Source organism: Pholcus phalangioides, unplaced genomic scaffold (assembly GCF_987345545.1).
Source record: "Pholcus phalangioides strain wild (caught in Gottingen) unplaced genomic scaffold, Ppha-v1.0 ptg000015l_1, whole genome shotgun sequence".
In the NCBI taxonomy this organism is placed as follows: domain Eukaryota; kingdom Metazoa; phylum Arthropoda; class Arachnida; order Araneae; family Pholcidae; genus Pholcus; species Pholcus phalangioides.
In genome coordinates this window covers 5505443-5530353 of record NW_028301608.1, presented here as the reverse complement: position 1 = coordinate 5530353, position 24911 = coordinate 5505443, and the positions used below count along the sequence as shown (strand labels likewise).

General features: G+C 37.4%; 1 protein-coding gene across 5 annotated transcripts in view; it reads left to right on the top strand.

Annotated features, from left to right (window-relative positions):
- Window positions 1-24911, top strand: part of LOC149075318 (protein C-ets-1-like) — a 189401-nt gene that overhangs the window by 135429 nt on the left and 29061 nt on the right. For 3 of the 5 annotated variants that reach the window (XM_089242675.1, XM_089242674.1, XM_089242672.1), the window contains 3 exons: window positions 5399-5524; window positions 20023-20223; window positions 21486-21728. In XM_089242675.1, the coding sequence (XP_089098801.1) occupies window positions 5399-5524; window positions 20023-20223; window positions 21486-21728 (570 nt within the window). The remainder of the gene's footprint in view (window positions 1-5398; window positions 5525-20022; window positions 20224-21485; window positions 21729-24911) is intronic. The other 2 variants (XM_089242673.1, XM_089242676.1) reach the window with 1 other exon arrangement.

Genomic DNA, 24911 nt, shown 5'->3' with positions numbered 1-24911 from the left:
CCATCTATAAGTCTTTAAAAAGGAAAATTTTATAAATTTTTAAAAATATTTTTTTCTACTCAGCCCCCTCAGAAAAGAAGTTGCAAATAATGAACAGTGGTACGTTATCCGCGTCACCAAATTTAGACATTTTAACCCTTTAAGCGGCATTGATGAGATATCTCTCCTCCTTAAAGGCCGCTTATTTTAGCATTGACAAGCCCAGATATTTTGGGCTTGTTGATTTCTTAATGGAACACTTTTTTTCTGTATAGCACTTACTTTGCACATGCTGAAAATCCGAAGAAAGCCTAAATAATTTTAAAAAACCGGCATTTTATAGGGGGTTTAGTGATTTCGACTATGCCGCTTGAAAGGTTTACATATCATTCAGGGATTTCATGCAAGAAAATACGATAATTTGGATTACTCGCATAAGTATTACTGCATAATATACAGCACACATGCAGAATAGTAGTTGGTTATATGATTTTTTTTTTGACAACACTACTGTTTTTCGTTCATGATGATCAACATATCGTTCAAACAATCAGTATATTTGATCCTTTATTCTTCAAATTCCTTGACCCTATGGCCAAACATTACCAGATTTTGGCCTCGGGGAACACAATCCAACGGGAAACTTCACTAAAACTTAGGTAATTGTCAAATTAAAAGTCCGATGACAATGGTTTTTAAACAATTGATTTTTTCCTAATTTTCTTCATCTATGGAAATGGAAAACGACCGTTTTATTTGGGAAACTTTCAAAATCATTACGACGTTAAATAATTAGTAAGCTTTTTTTTAATTCGTACCTTATACTGACTATATAAAGACTCATTTTCTTATAATAATAAAAGAGTTTTTACTTCAGTTGACCCAATTAGCCAGCTGTGCAGGCAACCATGCTCATTTGGTCATACTCTTCAAATCTAATGAAATGATTAAGGTACACGTGAGCCAACACTCTCATCCCTTGTTGATGTCTTTCTAGCCTTTTTTTCCCCTTATTATTTCACTTGCTTTCCGAACACATTAGTTTTCATTGTCTCCATCACGATATTAATTCTAAACACGTGTAGCAATTCCTTGAGTGGCTTCATCACCGCCTGCCCCTCACCACCACTGTAAATTCCTTTTATTTCTTTGGATTTTTATCTTGACCTACTGAGCTTTTCTGTATATAAACTTAGAAAAGAATCTACCATACATAGATATGTATGTTTTTGTATGAGGCAACAACACAACTAATATCCATTATTTAGAAGCGACTCTTTCGCTCTCACTCACAGGGTCACCCTGACGTCCAATAAATGAGTTTGAGTAACGCCTCGCATTAAGGAGAAGAAGATAACGAGCATGGAAAAAAAAAACAATATTGAAAACAAAGAGAGCATCAACATCATCGTTGTCGTCATGCTACGCATCGGATGAACACTTTTTTTCTTCTCTCGTTTTTTAATTCTAACGAACAGTACGAGCCACAACATTATTGCTACGAGTATATGCTCTATTGTCTTTTCTTATTAGGTCAATTCTTTTTTTTAACGAATCCTTTCTCGTCGAAATCGCTCGTGCGTTCAGAGAAAGTGTTTCGCAAGTTTCTAGTTTTCACTAGAATGCCTAAAAAAAGGAGGTCTATTATTATTTTTATTAATATCGTATCGGTAACTACATAATATCGCCACCTGTAGGTTCTAGGTTTTTCAAAATGTTTTTACTGGATAGGTTGGTGTTTTGCAAGCATTTAAAGAGCTCTCTGCATACACGAGGGAATCCAGATGAATTTTCTGGTAGAATCAATATGAATACGTGTTTCTCTACAGCTATTTCCACGTGTTTGATCTGTGGAAATCCAGTTGCGTAGATGACGCTGACTATGTGTGATATCGAACGGGTTCACAGTCGTGGATGCTATGATCAGGCCCGCAACTACGCAACAAGATGCTAAGTCAGCCGGGGCAAGCACACATTTTGTGCCCCTTCCCCGCTAATTTTTAATGTTGAAGGAGAGGTTAGGTGTAAAATGTGTGCGTCCCCCGGTCCGGTACTAGAGCCTCCTACTCTACTTGAAGTTGGTTCAGATTTGGTGAAAAATCTTTAGATAATTCTTTTTTTGTGAAGCAATGGGGTATCTAATTATGAAAGCGTGGGAATTTTGAATAGAAATACACTTCGCTTTCTTTAAGTATCTCTCTATAGCCTTGAAGTTATCTATTCTATTCTATTTTATTCTAAAGAGATTTTGAGTAACTAACCTTAAAAAATTAGCATTTTAAAAATGAGAACTAGGTTAAAACAGCATATGGGAGGGGGGAAGATTCTTTTTTAATTACTTGGAATATTTCGTAATACTTTATCACTTGTGGGGATGGGTTCCCCCATTGAGTTTGTCTTTGTACTCCTATGCGTGAGTTGCATCGGGACATTTAAAACGGCATGTATGACAATTGTACAGTTAGGTGCTGCCATCTATCTATTAATTAATATATTATCTATGCAAGGTGTTTCATGAGGAGTGTTGAAGAGAAATAAAAACAAATGTTCGGTTTTTTTATAAAATAACAAAACATAATAAAAATATAATTTTCAAATTAAATTCCAGTGTGAAAAATGGTCATTTAAAAAAGAAGTGGGTATAACCTGTCAAAAGAAACCTCGTGAAAATAAAACATCTAATGAGAGTAAAAATGTAATTGCTAAGTAGATGCGTAAATCAAGTCATGAAATCGTGAATTTTAATGATGAATATTATGGTTTGTTTTACTTTAATGAATGCCCCAGAGAATGAATGTAGAGGAATTCGTGTCCAGTCGTGATTATCAATTTTTAGTATATATATCTCGAATTCAACCATTAAATCTTCAAGAAGTAAACATTTTTATAAAATTTCTTACGCGTAATACAAATAAAAACCTTGATACATGGAAAAAAATTGAAAGACGAAAAATTTTTTTCGCGAACTATGTAATCAGAAGAAAAATGTGTAAATAAATTCATGAAATGTATATCATATAAACAATATGTATGTAAAGGGCGTCCCATAAATTCGTAAACAGTTTAAAAGTTCAAAAGAATTGAAGAAAATGGTATATTTGAATGCGGTTTGAGAAATGTTATTCTCACTGAGGGGGATTTTTTTTGATACAGAAATAATTTGTTAAAATTTTTGCTGATCGGGGGCGCTGCACGAAAGTCCGGCAGGAATGACTGAACCTAATCCTTTCTTTTAACACTTCTGTGCTCGAAACGTTGGTGAAGCTTCAGCCTGTGATGTATGGCTGAGGTGAAACAGCTTCACCGATAGTGTTTTATCCATCAATGCCAGCATCACTCGAAAATCTTATGCAAGCGCGAGTAACAGGAAAATTCAGAAATGAGCTGTTAATCGTATACCCTGAATTTTATAGGACACTGATTTGCATATTTCCAGTAATTTGTTTCAGTGCAGTATTCTCCATCGACAAAAATTTCTACTAAATCTCTTGAGAATAACTTTTTCACAAACCGCATTCAAAAACATACCAATCCCTTCAATTTTTACGAATTTTTAAACTATATACGAATTTATGGGACATCTTGTACATGTTACAGCTTACGGAATTCTAAGCTCTTCGCAAAGTGGCCAGTAACATGACGACTTAATGTGGCCAATATGCAAAGAGGTCAGTCACATAACATGCTGTATGTACTGAAATCGTATTTTTCCCAAGGTTTTCTTTTCCATATTTTTCTGGGGGGTAAATTTGTAAGTTGATTTTTTTGTATTTCTATTCGAATATCTTTTCACGCAAATGGACATTATAGACTTATCGTGAGAAAATCCCGATGGTGGCAAATGAAATTTCGATGGCCAAGAGAAAGTGCGCCTGCATCATTAACAAAAAAGCAGTAGAAATCAAAAACGAACTTCACTTTGAGGTCGACTAACAGAAAGTGCGAGTTATTTTCTCTCGATATTTCGCTATCAAAATACCATTTTCTTGGAATACGAAATACTACTAAACAATATTTTTGATAGCTGTAACAAGTCCTTCATATCTTAACTTTTTTTTTTCAAGAAGGCAATTTAGCTTGACAGTAGAAATTGTTTCGGTAATTTTCACTCGATGGAGCTGTATTTGACACTCATTTTTGTTTCAAAACCATGTCATTGAAGTCACTATACGAGTATCTCCTCTTTTTTTTTTCGCTCTGCGCAATACTTCTCCTCCCCCCTATGAAAAATAATTTACATTATAGTGATGAACTCTTACCTCTTTTCTTTCTATGTCATTCAATAATGGTGTTTCCAGTTTTAAATTACCCACAGATGTCGTTACAATTCCATTCGTTTGTGATTGACAATACGAAATCACATCGAAATTTATCAAAGAAAAGAAAAAATCAGACAGTTGCAACTGAATTTCTAGAATACTTTTAAGTTTATTAAAAATAAATTTCACTCATTAATTTCTCATGAATTATGTTTCATAAGTGTTATTGAGTTTGTGCAAATGATCACTTGTTGGCGCTAATTCATTTTGAATGACGGATCCGTAATTATATCACTGCTTTGTGAGATCCGATTCTGTAAGTTAAATAAATTGCTACTATATATGGATTTGTTTAGAGCACTTTGAAATACCTGACTGACTCATCCGCTGTCATTGAGCAGAAATGCGACGTTATCACTGTTCGATCAACTAATCACTGTTCCCTATCCTCTTTTTTTTCAATGATTTCCGTGAAATCATTCGGAGAAGCAACCTGTTTTTTGCTCAGATGGATGACGAGTCCGCTCTTCTTCATAATTGCCTTGGGTTAGTTGAATTTCATGACACGGCTGACCATATTTCCTCGAGAAAGATACGAAAATTTGGGAACCCAAATACTGGAAATGCCAATTGTCGCCAAAGTAAGGTAAAACTGCCAGTTGGGACTAAAGTCAGTGGAATATTATTGTCAAGAGGTGGGAAATGAAACGGTACTGGAAATCGCAGTGGATAGAAATATAATTCATGAAAAAATGCGTTGATCATGACAAATATGAATACTTATAATTTTAGTCATAATTGCCAAAATATAATTGATTAATTGGGAAAATAATTTTTATTGATCTCAGTAAGAAAATTAAAATTCACGTGGCTTCGGTTTAAGTTCGGGAACAAACGAGATTATTTTTATAAAAAAGGGTCAGGATTGCCATGAGGTGCCTGGAAAGATGACGGACTTATCGTGTCCTCGATCTTTGAGCGACGAACCCTGTTTTGTATTTAAAGTAGCGTCTAACCGTTAAAAAAAAACAGGATAGAGAACAGTAATTGGTTTATATGGAGTCACATTTTTTTTTTTGCTCAAAGATGGCTGTTAAGTCAACACATAGTACATACTCTAGCGAGATCATGTTTCTCATGTGGTTTTTTTTCTCCCATAGAGCTTCCCGGCCATCATCATCAGGTGCCACCACTCACCCCAGGAACCAATCAAAAAATGACTCAGGCTTTGGCTGCTAGCTTTAGCAGTTGGGAAAAAGAGCGAGAACAACTCAACATACCGAAAGGTAAGTACAAGTTGAAAGCCAATCAGCGTGTGTGTTCTGCCTTCATGTCGTAAAAAAATCCATGATATCGTACTTGCTGTCCAGGTTGAGATATATCTTAATTACTGCGTTTAAAATTGTTTTAGTCTGAAATTCGGATGGAATTCATGAGGAGACCATCTGTATCAGTGTTCCCAAAGTGAGCACTATGGCCCCGCAAGGGAGAAATGATCCAAGGGGACGATAGAAGCTATAGGTTCAGTATAGGATCCTATATCCTGGGCGATAGTTGAGGGGGAAGGGAAGGTTGAACAAAAATGCTGGGAAACTATGATGCGTATCAAAGGTGTTCAACCTTTAGGAGAAGGCGAGTCACTTCACTGATTTGAAAACGTGTCGAGGGCCAGTTAACTGAGTGATCTGGAACAGCGCCACAGGTTACTGAAGTGTTCAGTAAATGTGCTGCGGGCAACTTGGTGATCTGAAACTGTACCACGGTGATCCGTAAACATGCTGCGGGTCACTAAGTGATCTAGAACTGTGTCGCGGGCCACTTGAGTGCTCTGAAACTGTACTGAGAGGGGGGGGGGTCATTCAAGTGATCTGAACTGTGCTGGGGTCAGCCACTCAAGTGATCAGAGAATGCTCCGTGGGTTACTTAAATGATCTGGGAGTGTACCGCTGGTTACTTAAGTGATCAGGAGTTGCGCCGTGGTGATATTTATATACTGCGGGCCACTTAAGTAATGTGGAACTATATCACGGGCCAGTTAAGTGAACCGTGCCGCAAATCACTCACGCGATATGTAAATATGCTGTGGGTCATTTGAGTGATCTGTAAATGTGCTGCGAGCTATATACGAAAATGATTTGGGAATAAGCCACAGACCACTCTCAGGTGATGTGGAAATGCACCGTGGGTTAATCAAGTGATATGGAAATGTGTCGCTCAGTTTATTTTTACAAAATTAGGTTGGAGTTCGCGGTCCACATCAGATTGACTCCGCGGCCACATTTGGCTCGCGGGCTGTGGGTTGATTATTGAAATGTTTTCCTTTTATTTATTGCACATAGTTTCGTCGGGAATCACGTCACACAATACATATTTTAGGTGCCATAACGTTATTGCTCGTTACTCGAATGTGTAGCAGGAAGCTCGTGCTGTGTCTTCCGGTTGATTATAACTAAATTGGAACTTTGCTGTTGTAGGTTGGGAACCGAGAACAGAGGAAGAGACTGGGCGGACCCATCATGTTCCGATTTAATTGCATGCGCTGTACAATACTGCTTCAAAGATTCTCCTTAGTGTGTGTGTGTTTTTTTTAATCATCATTATTATTATTATTAGTCGACGGTCAAATGTGTTTCCGCTAATAACAACAGGAGTTTCACACAATGCTTTTATTAACAGGGGGGCGTTGGCCGAGTGGGAAACTAGCCACTAAACTGTACAATGAAATAAATCCCCTCTTCCTGCTACTTTTATTAATTTACTCTGTTCAGTACAATATACATGCAGTATATGCTTTTATGTGATAAACGAAGAAAAACAACGAGTAAACATGTCTGAAAATGGAGGCGCGTCTATTTATGCACGATTTAAACCGGCTTCGTTAACCCCTTAAGCGGCAATGACGAGATATCTCACCTCCATGAAAACCTCTTTTTTTTCATGACAAGGATGGTTGTTTTGTAACAATGAAAAACTTTCCCTATCACCCTTAGTTTGCACTTGCCGAAAATCAGAAGAAAGCCTACTTAAATTAAAAAGGTATGGCATTTTGAAGGAAGCTTTAGCGATTTCTAATTGCCACTTAAAGGGTTAATTCAAGATTACAACCAAAGGCGTAATTACGGGGGGGGGGGAGATGACTGAGTGAGCTATAGTTCGAGGCGGAAAGTTTTTGAGAAGCGGAAAATTTGAGGAATGAGTAGCCAAGAAAATTAGAGTAGAATGGAAGAAGGTTGACACAGAACTAAAATCCGCCTCTGCCTGGAGATAAGAAGGACTAGGTCAGTGAGAGACAAAATAATTTACCTAGAGCATGTGCAAGCATGTGAGTGACCAAAAAAAGTTTAAAAGTATGTAAATGAATGAAAGAGTGACCTAGAGAATGTGCAAGCATGTGGGCTATCTAAAGAAGTGACGTAGAGAGTGAGAGATTAGGTCAGTGTTCAACCAAAAGAATGCATAACTTTATTTATTCATGCGAGTAACCAAGTGAATTTTTAAGTATGGGAATGACCAAAAAAGTGGCCTATCGAAAGTGTAAGCATGTGAGTGACCAAAACAGTTTTTAACGTATGTAAATGAACAAAGAGTGACTTAGAAAATATGCAAACATGTGGGGCGATCAGAGAATGTGCAAGCACGGGGGCTACCAAAAGATTGAGCAAGCATATGAATTACCACAAGAGCGACATGGAGAATGTGCTATCATGTGGGCTACCTAAAAAGTGACATAGGGAGTGAGAGATTAGATCAGTGTTCAACCAAAAGAGTGCATAACAGTGTGTAAGCATGCGAGTGAGCAAGGCAGTTTTTTACGTATGGGAATAACCAAAAAAAAAAAGCGACCTAGAGAATGTGCTAGCATGTGAGTGACCAAATCAGCTTAGACCACGGCTAGACAAATCCCAGGTGCCAGATCATCATGGCGACTAAAAAATTGATATTGACACCTAAAATTTTCTTTGTGTAGTTATTAAATTGCCGGCTGAGAGTAGCACAAAATGTTTGGAATAAAATAGCAGCATTTCTGCCAACATGAACAAGAGGGTCACCATGCCTTGAAAAAGTCAAAAGCATTATTTTGGACCTTTTTCTTCGCGTAAAAAAATTTTCTGGTGCCTAGATTTTTTTTTGGAAATCCCTGGTTTAAACGTATGTAAATGACCAAAAGAGTGACCTAGATAAAGTGCAAACATGTGAGCTACCAAAAGAGTGACCTAGAGAAAGTGCAAACATGTGAGCTACCAAAAGAGTGACCTAGAGAAAGAGCAAACATGTGAGCCACCAAAAGAGTGACCTAGAGGATATGCAAGCATGTGTGGACTACTTAAAGAGAGATATATAGAGTGAGGGACTAGGTCAGTGTTCAACCAAAAGAGTGAATGACAGAGTGTGTAAGCATGCGAGTAAGCAAGAAAGTGTGTAAGTACGGTAATAATAAAAAAAAGTGGCCAAAAGAGTGAGGAACCAGGCCATTGAGTGATAGAAAGAGTGGCGAACCATGCTTTTTTCTGATTACGACGAAATATTTATTTTCTTCTCATCAATACGTCTATTCTGTTCCGAACTAGAATTGAATTAACTGATATCCTGAATTGTTCAGGATAGGAGATATATACATCTAAGATCGAATCAGTTGATTTGATCTTAGATGTATGAGACATTTTCTATGCTTTTCAAACAAATGCTTTTTGAATCATCTCAATGTTTTCGAAAATAAAGTAATCAGTATTTCGTGTAAGACCGGTCTAATCGTTAGAGCACGGGTCTTCAATCTTTAAGACAAGACAGGCCGAATTGAAACTTCCCGCAAATCCCGCGGGCCACCAACTCATGTAATGGCCACTTAGGGAACCAAGTTAAAAAAGGACAAAAATAATTTAAGACTTTTGTATATTCTGAAATTATTTCTTTTACTAATTATCTATTTTGATTAGTTCTGAAATAATTTTTTTCACTAATTCTGAAAAGTTTTTGAGTATATACTGATTAAATTAATTAATTCTGAGATTAATTTTAATCTGAAATTTCTTTAAGTTATTTTTTATTCCTTATTATTTTTTGGCAAGTCTGAAATCATTTTCCTTCAATACATCTTGAAATTCTTTTTTTCAATAATTATGCAATTATTATTTTACTTATTGGAGATAATTTCTATCAGAAATTCCGAAATTATTCCTCTCATTGATTAATCAAGTTAACTTTTTCATTAGTTCTGAAGAATTGTTTCTTCTTTAAGAAAATTCTTTCAAGGGAATTGTTTAGGCGCCTTCTATATAACGTACATGGGTTCACTCTAACGGTCGATTTTTCTTGGAAATTTCCACTTTAGGTATCAATATACATAATTCCAGGGCCGCAAATACATGCTTGATGACCCAAGCATTTTGGCACCCCCCTCCCCCCCCCGTAATGTTGAAAGAGAGGTTAAAGGGTAAATTTCGCGTCTCATCTGGTCTGGCGCACCAGACCCGCCTGTCCCCCCATCGTGGTTGCAGCACTGCTAATTCCGTATAAAACTATTTGTGAGCCACACACGCACACAAAAAGAAGCAGCACATTTATAAATTACTTAAGTGACCCATGGCTTAAGTGGCCCATGGCATATTTACAGATCACTTTAAATGTTATTATTTACTCATACAAAAGAAAAGTGATTTTTATTCAATAGGTAGAAGCATTATAGCCTCGAAGATCGAGCCGTTACCGCTCCATCGCGTTTTTTGACCGGAACAGCTATCGCGAGAAATCGTTACCATGTGGATGGAGAGAGAAAGAGAGAGTTGTTTTGGCGCCTTCTATATAACGAACGTGGGTTCGTTCGAACGGTCGGTTTTTCTTAGAAATTTCCACTTTAGGTACCAACAATTCCCTATAAAATTATTTGTGAATAAAACCACAATTATTATTGTTATTTTCTCCTTCTCCCACCCTCCAAAAGTTGTTTGTTTTCTTCATGACCAGAGAGAGAAGGAAAAAAAAGAAGCAATTTCGTTCCGCAAAAGCAGCAAATGGAACATTACATACATACTTGAGGTTGGTGAAATGTCGGGAAAAAAATGGTTTTATATATATATACATTTTTTTTTAACCAGAAAAATAAAAAGTGGGCAACGCGTTTGTATTGTCGACAAAGTTGCTTCATCATCAACATCATCATCTTTTCTATATATCTTTCTCTCTCTATTTCTATGTGCAATAATAATAATAATAAAAAGCTTAATTGCGATTTGCGCAATAATGCGTCAACTGCGAAATGTCATTCACACTAACTATTCGAGCCTTCGTTTTTTTTTAATGTGTTGGATACGGAAACTTGGAGCCGGACAAAAGAAGTCGTCCTACCAGCGAAAAAGCGATTTAAAATATATACAGTATGAGAACGACAAAAAATATAATAAAATATGGGAAAAAAAAGAGGAATTTACTTAGGTTATTCGAATTTCTATTCACTGCGACAAAAACTTGACGCAACTTATGCTTTTTATTTTGTGTCCCCCCTATCTTTATGGTGATCGGGATTAACGTGAATAAAAAAAAAATAATAATATAAAAGCCACATTAAATTTTTTATATTCTGTCCTCGTTGATTACTGAGTATTAAACTATTCTTATTTAAGGGGGCTTTCGGAAAGATTATATGATGAAATATATAAAGTTATAATCAGGCCGATTTTGAAAAGGTTTTTTAGACCGAATAAGATTTTTGAAAGAACATATATAAAAGTTATATTAGCGTTGCTTTTGTTTATTTCTATTTTCCTGAAATTTCTTCTTTTTTTACACATTATACGTATTTGTTTTTCTTAATATTTCTTTTAATTAATCATGTAAAGGCTGAATGCATTTAAGAAAAAAAGATTAGAATATTAAATATAAAAGTTATTTTTTATGTTGATTAAATTATCAAGATTATGTAAGGGGAGGTATGAACGGATGATTGAATAATACAGATGTAGGGATGAATACTTCCTTTAGGCACAACTTATTATTATATTATAAAAAATTACCGTATTTACAAATGCGAATACAAAGGCCACAACAAGTGAATTGTGCGACGAGGGGGCTGAAAAAATAGTGCGCGTAAAAAGTATGGATGCCAAATACATTTAAAATACATCACTCCAAAATAACAGCAATTATCTTATTTGCCATTTTCTTATCTTTCTTAATTTTAAAATTTTCTTCCTAAATTTTTTATCTTTTTCATTATTTTTTTTTCCAGCCATTTTTTTTTGGGCAATTTGCCTGTTGTCACTTCAGATTTTGTATTTGTTTCAAAATTCGGTTAGGGTAAGCTACACTTTTCCGGAAAGAAAAGGAAAAAAAATATCCCTTGGAAATATTAACGTTCCGATAGATATGCTGCGCCTGATTCGTTGATTGATCATGGAGTTATCACAATATGATATATTTTATGTATTAGAATTAGAAAGAAAATTTCTGGAAAATTCCCCTTTGCGTCCTGTTACTTGCCGTCTAATGTCTTTACTGAACATACAATGTGAAAAGAAATGCGTTTTCGTTCATCCAATTTGTCTTCGGCGCAACCAATGATTTAATGTCTGTGTGTGTCTCGGATTCTGTTTTTTTTTTTCCACTTCATAAACTTGTGGTGTGGCTGTTGCAGCTGTTTCTTCTTTTCGGATTTGAGGTCATCTCTATTTTCCCTCGATGCGTAGATCTGAAATTGAAAAAAAAAAAAAAAACTGCTCCTGTAAATTGATGCCCGTTGGTTCATACGCACGCGACTACCAAGACGCAGGTGTGCGCCCAAACACATAACCCCAAGCTTCTGTTTCACTTAAAAAACTTACTATCTAAATTACTAATGATAGGCACGAGCAATGCAGTCATCCCACAACAACATCAAAGAAAAGAAGGCCTTCAGCAGCTTCCAGAAATTACGAGGAAGTGATCTTTCTAGTACCGTATTTATTAAGATCACGAGTGTTGTGTGCGTGTGTGTTCTGGATAATATGTGGATTCCACAATCCTCGGTGTGACTTCCCTTTGTTTCCAGCTCCGACGATGGAGTACAGACTGCATGTACTTGTAATTCAGAGGCTACGAATTTGCGAGCCGGATACGGCTTTTGAACGACTTGCATCCAGTCTGTGATTAGGCATCTATAGTTTTCAGATTTGATACATTTTTAATTTTGAAAATTGGAAACTGATAATTAAATGATAACACAACAGCAAACAACTTTTTACGAGAAAACTTGACAAGAAAAGTACCCATGTTGCAGGCTTTTCTTTTTTTTTAGTTTATGTCGGGGCTTAGTACCGTACACTGAAAAGGTACACTGTACGGCTGAGGTTTTATAGTGTTGTTTAACCTTTTAATATCCCATTGGCCCCTTTGAACCATATTTTCTTATTTTGTCCCCCCCCCTCCCCGGTCTTCTTCAGGGCTCCTTTCTCATTCAGCACATTCAGCAGGGAGACCCTTTCTACTTATTGAATTGATTTTTTGAGAAAATTCAGATTGAGCAAAAACTTTATAAATAAAATTGATAAATCACTGGACTCATGGTCTACTCAACATCTCACATGCAACCTGTAAACTGCTTATAACGTTTTTCAAAAAACTGGTATGTTTTTCAAAAACTGGAATCACAACATTCTGGTGTCCCGTGCTTAGCTAGAAGTAAAAACTTACATATTAACATACTCACTCTAGAAAATCATCATACCCCAGAATATAACATAGTAATATCGTAGTACTCATCATGACTCTCCCCCTCCCCCGTCATGAAGCCCTCAAGCTATGTCTGGATGGACCGACGTGTTAAAATGGCCCTGATATTTTATACGCAGTTTTGTTGGATTCTGAAATTAATCACACTTTTCCCCAACATATTTTCACAAAAAGCTACATTTATTCACATCTGAAATTTTTTCCACACAGCTATTTGCCTCCCCTTCCCCAACCACCTTTTATGGCCCCCTTTCCACTTGATTTTCACCCGTGCCCCCTTTTAGAATATCCCAGAACCGCAATGGGACCATATGGCCCTCAGGTTGAGAATCACTCTGGCGTAAAACGTTATTGAATATGGTCCGTGTCTGACATGCATCTAGTTGACTTCCTTCTTTGCTGTGTTTAATTTTTCATCCTGTATTAATAACCAATGTAGCTTTATACGTAGTTTACTGTAGCTCTAGAGCAGGAATCTTCAACCCGTTGCTTGCGAGCACGACGGTATTTCCTAAAGTACCCAGAGTGCTCGATGTTCGTATCCAATTTCGTGCTCGCGAGCCCTTGATCAACGTTTCAATTAAAGCACCTGGTAAAAATTGCTTTCACGAATTGAAATCATCCTGATTTTATGTATTGGTATGTTTGGTATGTTAAACTTACCGTAAGGATGCTCTTCTTTTGATGACGGATACAGTCAGTGCTCGCGACTGGAGAAAGGTTGAAGAGCTCTGCTCCAGAGAGTATGTTATTCGAGATTACACTATAAAAGTTTTAAAAAAGTTATTTTACAAAACTTGAAATAAACAACCAATAATTCATTTGGTTCCGATGCACTTTGGTTGCATTTTTCAAGCTTTATAAATGAACTTTTGTAAAACTTTTGCCGTGTAATCTCGGCCTGAGCATGATAGCAACCAAAAGAGTGGGGTCTAGAGCAGTGGGTTCTTAAACTTTTATCACCCACGGCTCCCCAGAACAGTTTAGTAGACATTTTCACTAAAAAAGAACTATTTCCAAGCAAAGATAGCTACCAAAATCAATATCTCCAGTTCACCGCGACGCACAATTTAAGAAATACTGCTGTAGAACATTTTTTGCTTTAAATAATACCATGGAGCCAAAAAAAAAACCCCGCAACGTTTTGAAATTAAGGCGTGGATTTAAAAAAAAACCACGTAGAGTGAAAAACATTTTATCAACAGAATGACTGACGTTGAAACAGCCCGAAGCTAATCAGAAACGTATTAAAAACATTAAGACATTGATGTTTATTTATTACTTAATTCGATATGCCGGGCAATGATGATTTTCGGAAAAGAAATAAAACCATTAATCTAAATCATTTATGTGGAATTGCGGCACGTGCCGATCCACTCTGTAATCGCGTCACGAAAGTTCCGTTTGATGCCTTCTTGAGTGAAGCCTGAAGCGTATAAAAATATTTGGCATCTCGCGAGGCAGATGGTCAGTTTTTCTTCTTTCTGCTTTTATTTTACGTATATATCGGAGAGCAGATGTTGTCTTAGTAACTAGTTTGTGTTAGTGAGTTGATCGTTATTATAGCTTTTCCTTTTATTTTTTTCTACTTTTCTTTCTTCTTTGGGTTTTCAAGTTCGTTGTGATCCCTGCATTGAATTTGCACTCTTTTAAATTATCATTAACGATGAATTCTTGCCACCGCCGATAATCATCAATAACATGGAGTGTAAATTTAATGATTTTTTTATGAAGAATTTTATGTTTTCACGGAAAAAATGTAGGATGATGAATGATTTGAGTTGATGAATTTTATGAATAATTTGTTATAGAGTATGATCAGAGAATTTTCCATAAATGTATCCTTTAGATTATTAAGTTGTCCGAAAATTCTGAGTGTTCTTTGTAGGCGCATATTTTTGTTGTCGTTGTTCCTTTTAATAATATTAAAATGAACATTTTATAGCTACACTGGGAAGTTAAATCTCAACTGACATATCTAGCTTGTATTTTATAGCATGGATTTTGAATATTTTTGCAGTGTTCAGTATGGATGAGCAAAAGTTGCATTTTGTATCCTTGATGTTAAGATATTTTTTAAAAGAGAAATGGAGGTAGTAATGCCCAAACTTGTTGAAATATTTGTGAAGTCCTTGTAAATTATGTTCCACATAAATCAACAATTTGTGACGGTCTTGTGTTTTTTTCCCCAGCGCGACCCAACCCGCAAGGGTAAAAGGCTTATATCCCTGGAGGGACAGAGCCTGGGCCGCGACTGGTTTGTCGGTCTTGTGTTTTGTGAAGTGTTAAATTCGTAAATTTCAGTCCAGAAGATGAAGATCGGAGGTAGATGACCAGTTGTAGCTGATAAGACGGAAATAGATTAAAACCAAAAATTGAACACCTGAAACTTGATAGAGATTCTAAACATTATAAAAGTATAATTCATGGCTGCATAGATCGATATTCGGTTTATCACATCTTTCTGCAACGAGATAATGGACGTACATATTTTTAGCATTTTACAGCCTGAATTCAGATTCAGATTGGTTTTCAGTATTTTTTCTTTTATTTCCCCATTCTAATCTTTACTTCAAAATTATCAACCAAGAAATTCATGAAAAAAAGGCTTTCCTATACGTTTTCTGGACTCGTCCATTTCCATAGAAAAACATTAAAAACTAGCTGTTATCCGCGGCTTCACTCGCGTGGATTTAGTAATCTGAAAATTATTCAGCGATGATTCTCCCATATAATATTTGAACACCTCGTGATCCCCTTGGATATCATGAACTTTCAGAAATCCTTTCTCAGTGAGTCTCTACATTACAAAACAGAAATACTGACCAAATTTCCTATTTATAGCTTCAGCGGTTTCGGCTCGGCGTGATTTCTCTCTTTCTCCATGCGACCCCCTTCCCTTACTGACCAAATTTCATGAATTCTAACTTTGAACCCTCTTACCCCTTTAGGAGGGGTCGAATTTTGAAAAACTCTTTCTGAGTTAGTTTCTATGTCATAAAATAAAACTTCTGATCAATTTCATGAATATTGATGACTTTAGCGGTTTCGGCTAGGCGTGATTTTTCCATTGAACCTTCTTTTGATCCTTCTTAGGGGTTGAATTTCGAAAAACACCTTTTTACTTAGTCTTACGTCATGAAATAAAACTTCTAACCAACTTTCATCATGAATATATCTTCAGTGGCTCGGCGTGATTTCTTTATTTTACCTTTGAATCCCCTTCTGAAACCCTCCCCCCCAAAATCACAAAATAAAATCCCATGAAAATAGTCATGAATGTTCATCTTCAATATGTTGACCATGTGTTTTACTCTTTTCAAAGGTTTTTTTTTCTATAGAGATCATTTGCCAATATAGATAGATGCAGTATAAAAGGTGGTAAATGACGCAGGTGACATTTATTATTTCAAGCACTAATAAATTAGTAATGCCAAAAATTGATACTCAAACAGTAGCTAAATTCTATCAGGACAGAATTGTGAAAGTGAAAAATTTTAAAAATAGCTGAAGCGGATTTGGCTCATACAAATTTGTCAAAAAATATATTTTTCAATTTTTAAATACTATAAAATTCTCTGCGTGTAACTGCGTTAGAGTTTTTGTTCTACCTCCACACACTAGGAGTATTTTCAAAATATTTCAATATAAAACGTTTTCAGGCATCATTTGTGTATGCTAATGTTTTCCATTAAAATGCTCCTTCCTCAAAACTGGTTTTTGTCAGTTAAGAAACCTTTTTTCAAACACCACTTGTTCAAATGTCTTGAAACCTTGTAGCTCTTAGCATCGAAGTGTTAAATGCTTCAACAAGGGGGTTATGTCACTGTTGAAGTTAAAATTCGAAAAAAAACCCTGCAACTAAGATTCCAAAAGCTTTTATTAAATTGTTTAAACATATTAACAAAATTTGAAAAAAGAAATTGAGGGCTAAATAGAAAATTTGTAAATGTTCCTTAAAAGCAGGAGATTTTTCCCCTATGAAAGTATGGAAAGCCAAGATCATGCTTCATCATCATTAAACCCTTGAAGTTATGATTTATGAAAAATAAAATAAATATGAGGATATATCAGCTGCGGTTATATCAAAATAAGTTATTTAAATTATATCAAAATTATTTAAGTTATTTTCTAAATCACTCAAGTTTAAGCACGTAAGAAATACACAGTTTCGTAATCGTTATTCTACATAATTTACCGCAGCAAGAAGTTCCTCAGTGGAATATGAACGAGTTGCATGTCTGGTTTAGTAGTAGTAGTATATAATTTACCATATGTCGATAATGAAATACAACCGTTGATTGTGAATTTCAACAGTAATATGTTGCTCACGTAAGGGTGATATATTATTTTATTATACAACATACATCATCGTTGCATTTTAATGATGAATGATGCCGGTTCATAATAAAGTGAATTTAGTGTTTTTTTGTGACGTTTGCGAAAATAATTTGCGGTCGTGCTGTGCCTCAGTTTGACGTTTCTTTTCTTTCTTAACGTTATGAGGCGGCGGCGGCAGCAGCTGATGGATGTCAGCAGAAAAAAGGAAAATGAAAAAAAATGCAGTATAATAATATCAGCTGCTGGATCCATGATGTTTCTTCGTTACTCTCTAAAAAGCGTCTGCCTTTCCCTAAAAGAAAAGAGTTATGATGAAACATACTTTTTCTCTGTGTGTCTCCATTTTCTGGATGATAGTTTTGAATTAAAACGCTGAGTCTATGTCGGTTCACTCTCAACAGACATCTATTTCCTTAAAAAAAATGTGTTTCGTGTCCAAAAAAGTGGATCATTTTATGTGCTTTCGTAATAGCGTCTTGGCATGTACAGTCGACGCCCCGTATTAGATAGTGTTATCTCATTCGGGTATTGTTATCACTTTTGCAAAGAACGGAACGAATCAATATCATAACATGAAAAACATTCGTTTATAGTTATCGGGTCTTCGGAAAATGTTATATTTTTTTTCCGTCGATCAATTTTTTTTGTGGATTTTTTTCAATTTTTATCTTTTTTTTCCCATCGAAAGTTTTTTTTTGCGCATTCCGATGCTAAGGTTTAACCAAACTTTTTTTTCCTGTAAATTATTGTTATCACGCTGCAAGACTATGTAGTGGTCTAGATAAGGTGTTCTCTTCTCCCCTTCCTTGTTGACAAACATTTCCGTACTTAATGTCGTAATCAGTCTGTAGTATTCGCCGTAATCCATGTGCTGCTTTTAGCCTTCCTATACTGAAGACAAATAAATGTATGAAAAAAAAACACCATTTCCTTCAGTTTTTTATCAGTTTCTTTCAGCTGACCATATTCAAATTTTTTTTTTTCTGAAAGACTTTCTCAAGGGATCTATGAAAGGTATTGGTATTAACAAAAATATCGTAATCGTGATGTACAGTAGATAGTTCCGTTCTAACGCGATGGCACCTTTTTCTCAGCCACCTCGTTGCGCATTTTGCCTGTTGTGGCCGTGTATTTGTATTTGGCTGACTAACAAAAATGCAGGATTTATGCTCAGAGGGAAAAAAAGTTTCGTTATAGAATAGAATAAAGAAAAACAACGAGAGATTGAGAACATTTTGAACCAATTATGTGGGAAAGAAAGACAATTGTCCTGTTTTTCCAATACCGGGTTATCTTACGTCCCGTTCGATCGATCAGGATGTATGATTACCGTACTTGCAAACGGGACTTTCTCGGATATAGTTATCATTCGGTTATTGATATCAAAACACCTCCTGAGACGGACCAGCTTATATCCCCTAGGGGGACAGAGCGGGGGTCACGGTTGGTCTGGTGATTGTGCGGACAGCAGCAACTTGAAAAGTTGTCACTCAATGCGGTCCAAGCGAAGAGCGAGAATACTTACCAACCTTTTTTTTTGGGTTCGATTTTCGATTCAGATATGAGTTAGCGTTGCTGAATGGAATCTCACGAAACGGAAATTGAATTTCATTGGTTTCAAAAATACAACAACGGGCTGATAGATCATCGTCCTAAGTGCTAAGGGGTCATTCAAGTATTACGTCAGCATAGAGGGGGGGGGGGGTTCGGATTTGCTGACTTTTGATGACAAGGGGGAGAGGGGTTTGAAGGTTTCTTACGTCATCAACCACCCTTTTTTGACCACATGGAATATTCTAAGCTGCTGACGGTGGGGGGGTCAAAAATGACTGAAAATCTGCTTAAGTAATACTTGAATGGCCCCTAATTCCGGGGTTCTACTTAAAATGTCAGGGAAATTTAAAGACAATGTGTATCTATATTAAAAAATCTATGTAAGTGAGGGAAAAATTCTGCGAAGGAAAAGAACTGAAATGAAAAATTTGAAAAAATTTAATATTTTGGTATTATTTTTCTGAATTTTGGTCAGGGAAAGTCGGACATGTTTGAATTTTAATCAGGGAACTTCTGAATTTTATTGATGAAAAGTTATGGAAACTTTTGAATAGGTCAAGGGGGACACGTTCGAATTTTAGTTGAGAAACTTTAGAATTGTGGCCAGGGAAATTTTTGAATTTTGGTCAGTGAAAGTCAGGGCAATAATTAAGCACATTTTGCTTGGAAGCCAGAATTAATTTTTTAATTGATCAGAAAAAGAGTTCATTGAGCAAAACAAAAAGTACTCACACTCAATTCCGATAAGTGTGCCTACGTTTTAAGTTACAATTTAACAGCCTATCTATTTTGTGGGGGAAGGTAAGAATAATCTTTCTCGTATCGCGAGCACCGTTTATGTCCAGTATCAGAAGAAGAGCACCCGCGGGGCAACTCAAGAAAGAACAGTGTGCGAAGTTTTGAAAACTAAGAGAGAATGGGGTATTTTAATAAGGTATGGCGAGCATGAACTTTAGCGCAAGTACCGAGCCCTCTTTGCTATCCTGCGGTGCTCGCGAGCAACAGATCGAAGATGCCTCATTTAGAGTTGAATTATTTGGGTATTCTGAGGATCCATAATATTTATTAATTGTCATAACCTCCAAATATGCTCCTAAAAATTATAATAATTATTAGTTGAAGTGCATCTTATTCGTTAGAAACACGGGAATGAATGCCTTTATTTTTCTCCCCTTCTTGTATTTAATAGATCCCAGATTATGGAACGAGATGGACGTCGCTCATTGGTTAATTTGGGCAACGAAAGAATTCAGCCTTGAAGGAATCAATCCTAGTAATTATTACCTGAAAGGGAAAGACCTTTGCTCTCAGGGAAAAGACAGTTTCCTGTCCAACGCACCGCCATTCATCGGAGAAATTCTGTGGGAGCATCTCGAAATTTTACTCAAAGGTAAGCGAATGATATAGGAGACTTTTTGTCCTATAAATTAAGTGGCTTTAGGTACATCCTGCAGCAGGGGCTCCTAGATTGGGATCTTTGGCGGGCCTTCAGGATAGACTTTTCACGGGCACGTCTATAGTGAATTTATACTGTGAAAAAAAAGGGAAGACGTGAATCGTCCCGGGCTCTTGGCTGGAGCCCTGTCAGCCCCACCTTTGTAGGAGCCATACCTGACTAGACGTTGTAAGTATATGAGATGTTGCCTAAGAAATGATTTTATCTTACTTGTATAACTGTATTGATTTACTGTACATATTATGGCGATAGACCGGAGTGGTGCTCGGTTTGAATGAATGAATGTACATACAGGCTTGTATCTTTGCACCTTGGTCGATTTTGAATGGAACCAACCATAATTCTAGAACACAGAATGTCTACAATAGTGTCTCTTTCTTGCACACCTCTTTAACTTGGACAGGTTTTAACGGAACAACTTTGGTATCTAACTTAGACAGGTTTTGCTTGCAACGGTTAAAGTCGGTTAAAGACAGGTTTTACTGCCCTTACTCGTCGCGAGCACTGCCCATATTCATAAGAAGAGCTCCCTTTAGGCAACTTTGACATACGTATGCCTTAAGTCTGCATAATTGAATGAAATTGACTGCAATTCATACAGGGTGTTCAATCGACGAGTGGATCAAGAGCCCGCGAGCATGAAATCGGCCTTGAACATTCTTGCTGTTTCTGGGAACATCATGGTGCTCGCGAACAACAGGTTGAAGATTGCTGTTAATTACGGTATTCGCTTCGGCAGTACATATACTAATTACGGTATTCGTAGTATTTCGTAGTATTCAAGCAGGACCGTCTGGGCAGGAGGGGGGGGGGGGCTACCAATTACAAATATTTCCATACCCTCTCCCTACGTGCCTACCAATTCACATACTATCAAAAATCGTAGTACCAAATTTCAGTATCACGTAGCTCTTTTTTCTCCTTCTCCACGGCGCGAATCCAGGTAGATGTCTCGGAAGAAGTGACTAATCCCCCCCCCCACATCGCTAGCCCGTCTGGATCCCATGCACTGGGGGGGGGGTGACCCCGGGCTGTTTTGGATGGGCCCATCCGCTAAGACGGCCCTGTATGAAAAACCCTGTTTAGCTCTATAAAAATTGTTCTAATTCAATATGTAAATAATATTCCTAATCTAATTATGATATGTATTTTATCAAGTGCGTTTTGTCTAAAATCACTACCTATTGATATTTCAGACGTGGAAGGTACTTTACAAAGCGTACCATCCACGATATACGAGTCGGCAGTGTGCATGCCGGACTTCGACGAGTTTTTCCAGGACCCATCATCGGCATGTTATGCGAATGCTCCTTTGAGGGAACAAAAAGTCACACCTTCTTTGCTCAATGGCGCCGATCCATCGTCGACGGTCGTGGTCGTTTCTCCGACGACTCAGCAACCACAGCCGCCGAGTTCGACGACGTCTTCCTATCTAGAAGGTAAGTGTGAAAAAAAAAAAAACCTTTTCTTTAAAGTGCGATTTCAATTGTCAAAAGGGGTTAGGGCGGTGGGACGATGTTTTTTATTCACAAACATTTCTTTGTTCTTTTACGTCGCATCCGCTTTCAATGGAGTAGTTGGAATTTGGTATCTCTGTTTTTGTCAAGAACGTGTCCAAGTAGTTGTCATTAAGCGGATATGGGCCTGGTCGTCTCCAAATAGCCGTGGGAAATAAAATCTTTCAAACAACAACAACAACAGTTCAATTCCTCAAGAAAAAGGATCGCGGCTCTATATTTGTGTATCCGTTAAAAACAAAGAGGCCCTCCCGCTAAAAAAATGTGGTAACATTACGAAAACAGTCAGTCGCCATGTCCATTGATTAATTCCCTCTATCTTTTATGGACTAGAAATAAGGTGTTTTTGTGGGAAATCATTGAGGGTTGGGTGTCTCGATGCCGATTGATAGTAGCGAGAGCATGTTCGATTGCCACCCGTATGTTTAGTATGTTAGACCAGTGGTTTTCAAAAGCCCCCTTTCCCTTCCAAGGGTTTTCCTAAGAGATATGTGTTTCGGAGCAAGATAGAAATTAAAAAGTAAGCTACAAAACACAAACTTTTTTTTTTTTTTCCTCACGAACGACCATGACCAGTGCCTGTTTCTAGCATGGGCAAATGAGAGGTACATGCCCAAGATCCCCAAATTTTCAGCGACCCAAAATTGGTTGTCTTTTGTACTTTAGGAACGACCAACTTGTCCGCTTTCTCCCTATTTACACCTTAACCAGTCGAGATTAATTTCTCCTTTTTTTCTCTTTTTTTTTAAAGTGTGAAGCTAATAAAATATATTTCCCTGATTAAAATGTTTTACGAATACGTTGAAACTGACTCTCTTCCCCTAATGTTCTTGACTGTATTTTTAAATCATCAACAAAAATAAATTATAATAATTGAAATAATTACTAATTCGTTTTCACCAATTGAAATGGATCGAAAATCGGCACGACGTCCTATGCCGTCGTAGCCAGATGACTGCTTAAAGAACACTATAATTATGCGAGTGGTTCCCAAAAATTCATATTTGCCCTTGACCTGCCATATATCTGATGAAAAAAAATATTCGTCCCCACACTTTTCTTAAGTTTCCATCAATTTTATTTTGAGAAAAAAAAAATCACTATTAATTTTTCAGAATTAAATTTCAATGACAACAAATAGAATTTAGAACTCGATTATTGATTATTATGACTTTGAATTATTGAGGACTTAATTGCACAAACCATCAGAATTATCACGAAATTGTACTCTAATTTTGAATATCAGAAGTAGCAAGTGGGTTTTTTTTCTGCACAGTGAATCCCTATAATAACGTGAATGGCCTCTTAGTACGACCTATTTTCGTGGTCCCAAACTTCATTAATACTCATTGAGATTTCCCGTTCAAAGCGTTTTCCCGCTTACAACGTTTTTTCATGGCGGTTTGTTTAAAAAACGTTATGAGCGGGACATGCCCCCCCCCTACATTCTGCAGCAGGGTCCTAGGGCTGGAATCCCGGCCTGGAGGTCGGCCCCGCCCTCCAGGCCGGATTTTCATAGGCCTTTCATAACGAATTTATAGTGTTAAAAAAACAAGAAAAATTATGACTAATGAGCCTGGAACGCTGACAGGCCCAAGTATTTTTTTAACACGTTCACTGGTGAGGTTTACCGCCCACCAGCCTTTCTATTTGACCCACTAGTAAAGAGAAAAAATGTCTCCACTTGTGCACTATGACCTATTGTTTTTTTGGCAATCATTATGACTCCTGCCATACTGTTGGATGACCTTTCTTCAAACAAGCCCACCAGTTTGAATTGCTTACACAATGCCCTGTGGGGGCCATGAAGCGGAATCCTCTGTACATACACCGTCCGGTCATACGCACCGTCTGGCATACATGACCGGACGACCTCCGCCCTTCTTGGGAATCACATATTTAACTGACTTCACCGATTCCTCCTAATTTATTTTATTGCTGTGGCCAAAACAATGTTATAAATCAGCCATCTCCAAGCTGTTGCTCGCGAGCACCATGGTAATCCTCGACGCTCTAAGAGTGCTCAATGAACAGGTCCGATTTGAACTCGAGAAAAAATGAAGACCCTCTGGAAACACCCTCCTTCCTAGGCCACCCATAATTTTTTTGCATGTGAGACTTCCATGTTCTCATCATGATCCGTTCCAGAGCTCACTAAAAAAGTGACATCACTCTCTTTGGGAAACGCTGGTATACCACGACAATTATCTTTCAAACAGAAGTTCATAATACCGTAAATAATATGAAGCGGGTGGGTCCACATGGAAAGAAAAAGTGAAGGGCCTACGGGAAATCAGGTACCTTCGAGTCGGATTCGAGGTCAACCTCCATAGTGCCGTTACTTCCGGTGAAAATGAGCTACTGTCTTCTTCTTCGTCCGTGTGTAGTAAGTTAGGAAATATCTGACGTGCATCGGAATCAAAGCGGGAGTCGGACATTATTTCCCAGAGTTCATTAACAGCTCAGGGGGAAAAAAAACGCAAAAAACCGAAAAAAAAAACATAAAAAAACCCTCTCACGTCTCTCGCTCTCTCACATCCCTCTCCCCTTCCTCTCTCTCTCTTCGGATTTCCCACGCTGGCAGAGATGGGTGGGGAAGGGAGGGGTGTCCACTTCCGGCCTCGTCACCTGCGCCCACACCGGAAACGTACGGGTAACGGTGGGGGTGAGGAGGTAAGAGAGGTTGCGTTGTGGAGTGTATGGAACGGGGTTGAGAAGGTGTACGACGAGAGCCATCCAAGTGCCGCATCGTAAGCACGGAAAAAAACCCCCTCGTACTATATAGATGTGTGTAGTGGTGGTGGTGATGATGATGATGATGAGAGCGAAGGGAAAAATAGGTTATTATTATTATTATTTCTTTCAACGTCCTCCACCTACTCCGGAAGTAACGTAGGCACATATTCAGGAAATCACTTGTTTGCGGAATACGCATGCATACATCGAGTCATACCTTCACAAACTGTGGTGCTCCCCCCACTCTCCCGATCGTTTTTATTCGTTCCCTCCCCCCCAGGGTGTATGACATAGTGCACGGCCTTCCAAACAAGGTCCAACCAAATACACCGACGCGTTTTCGGTTTTTGGTCGACCGTCTTTTTTTTT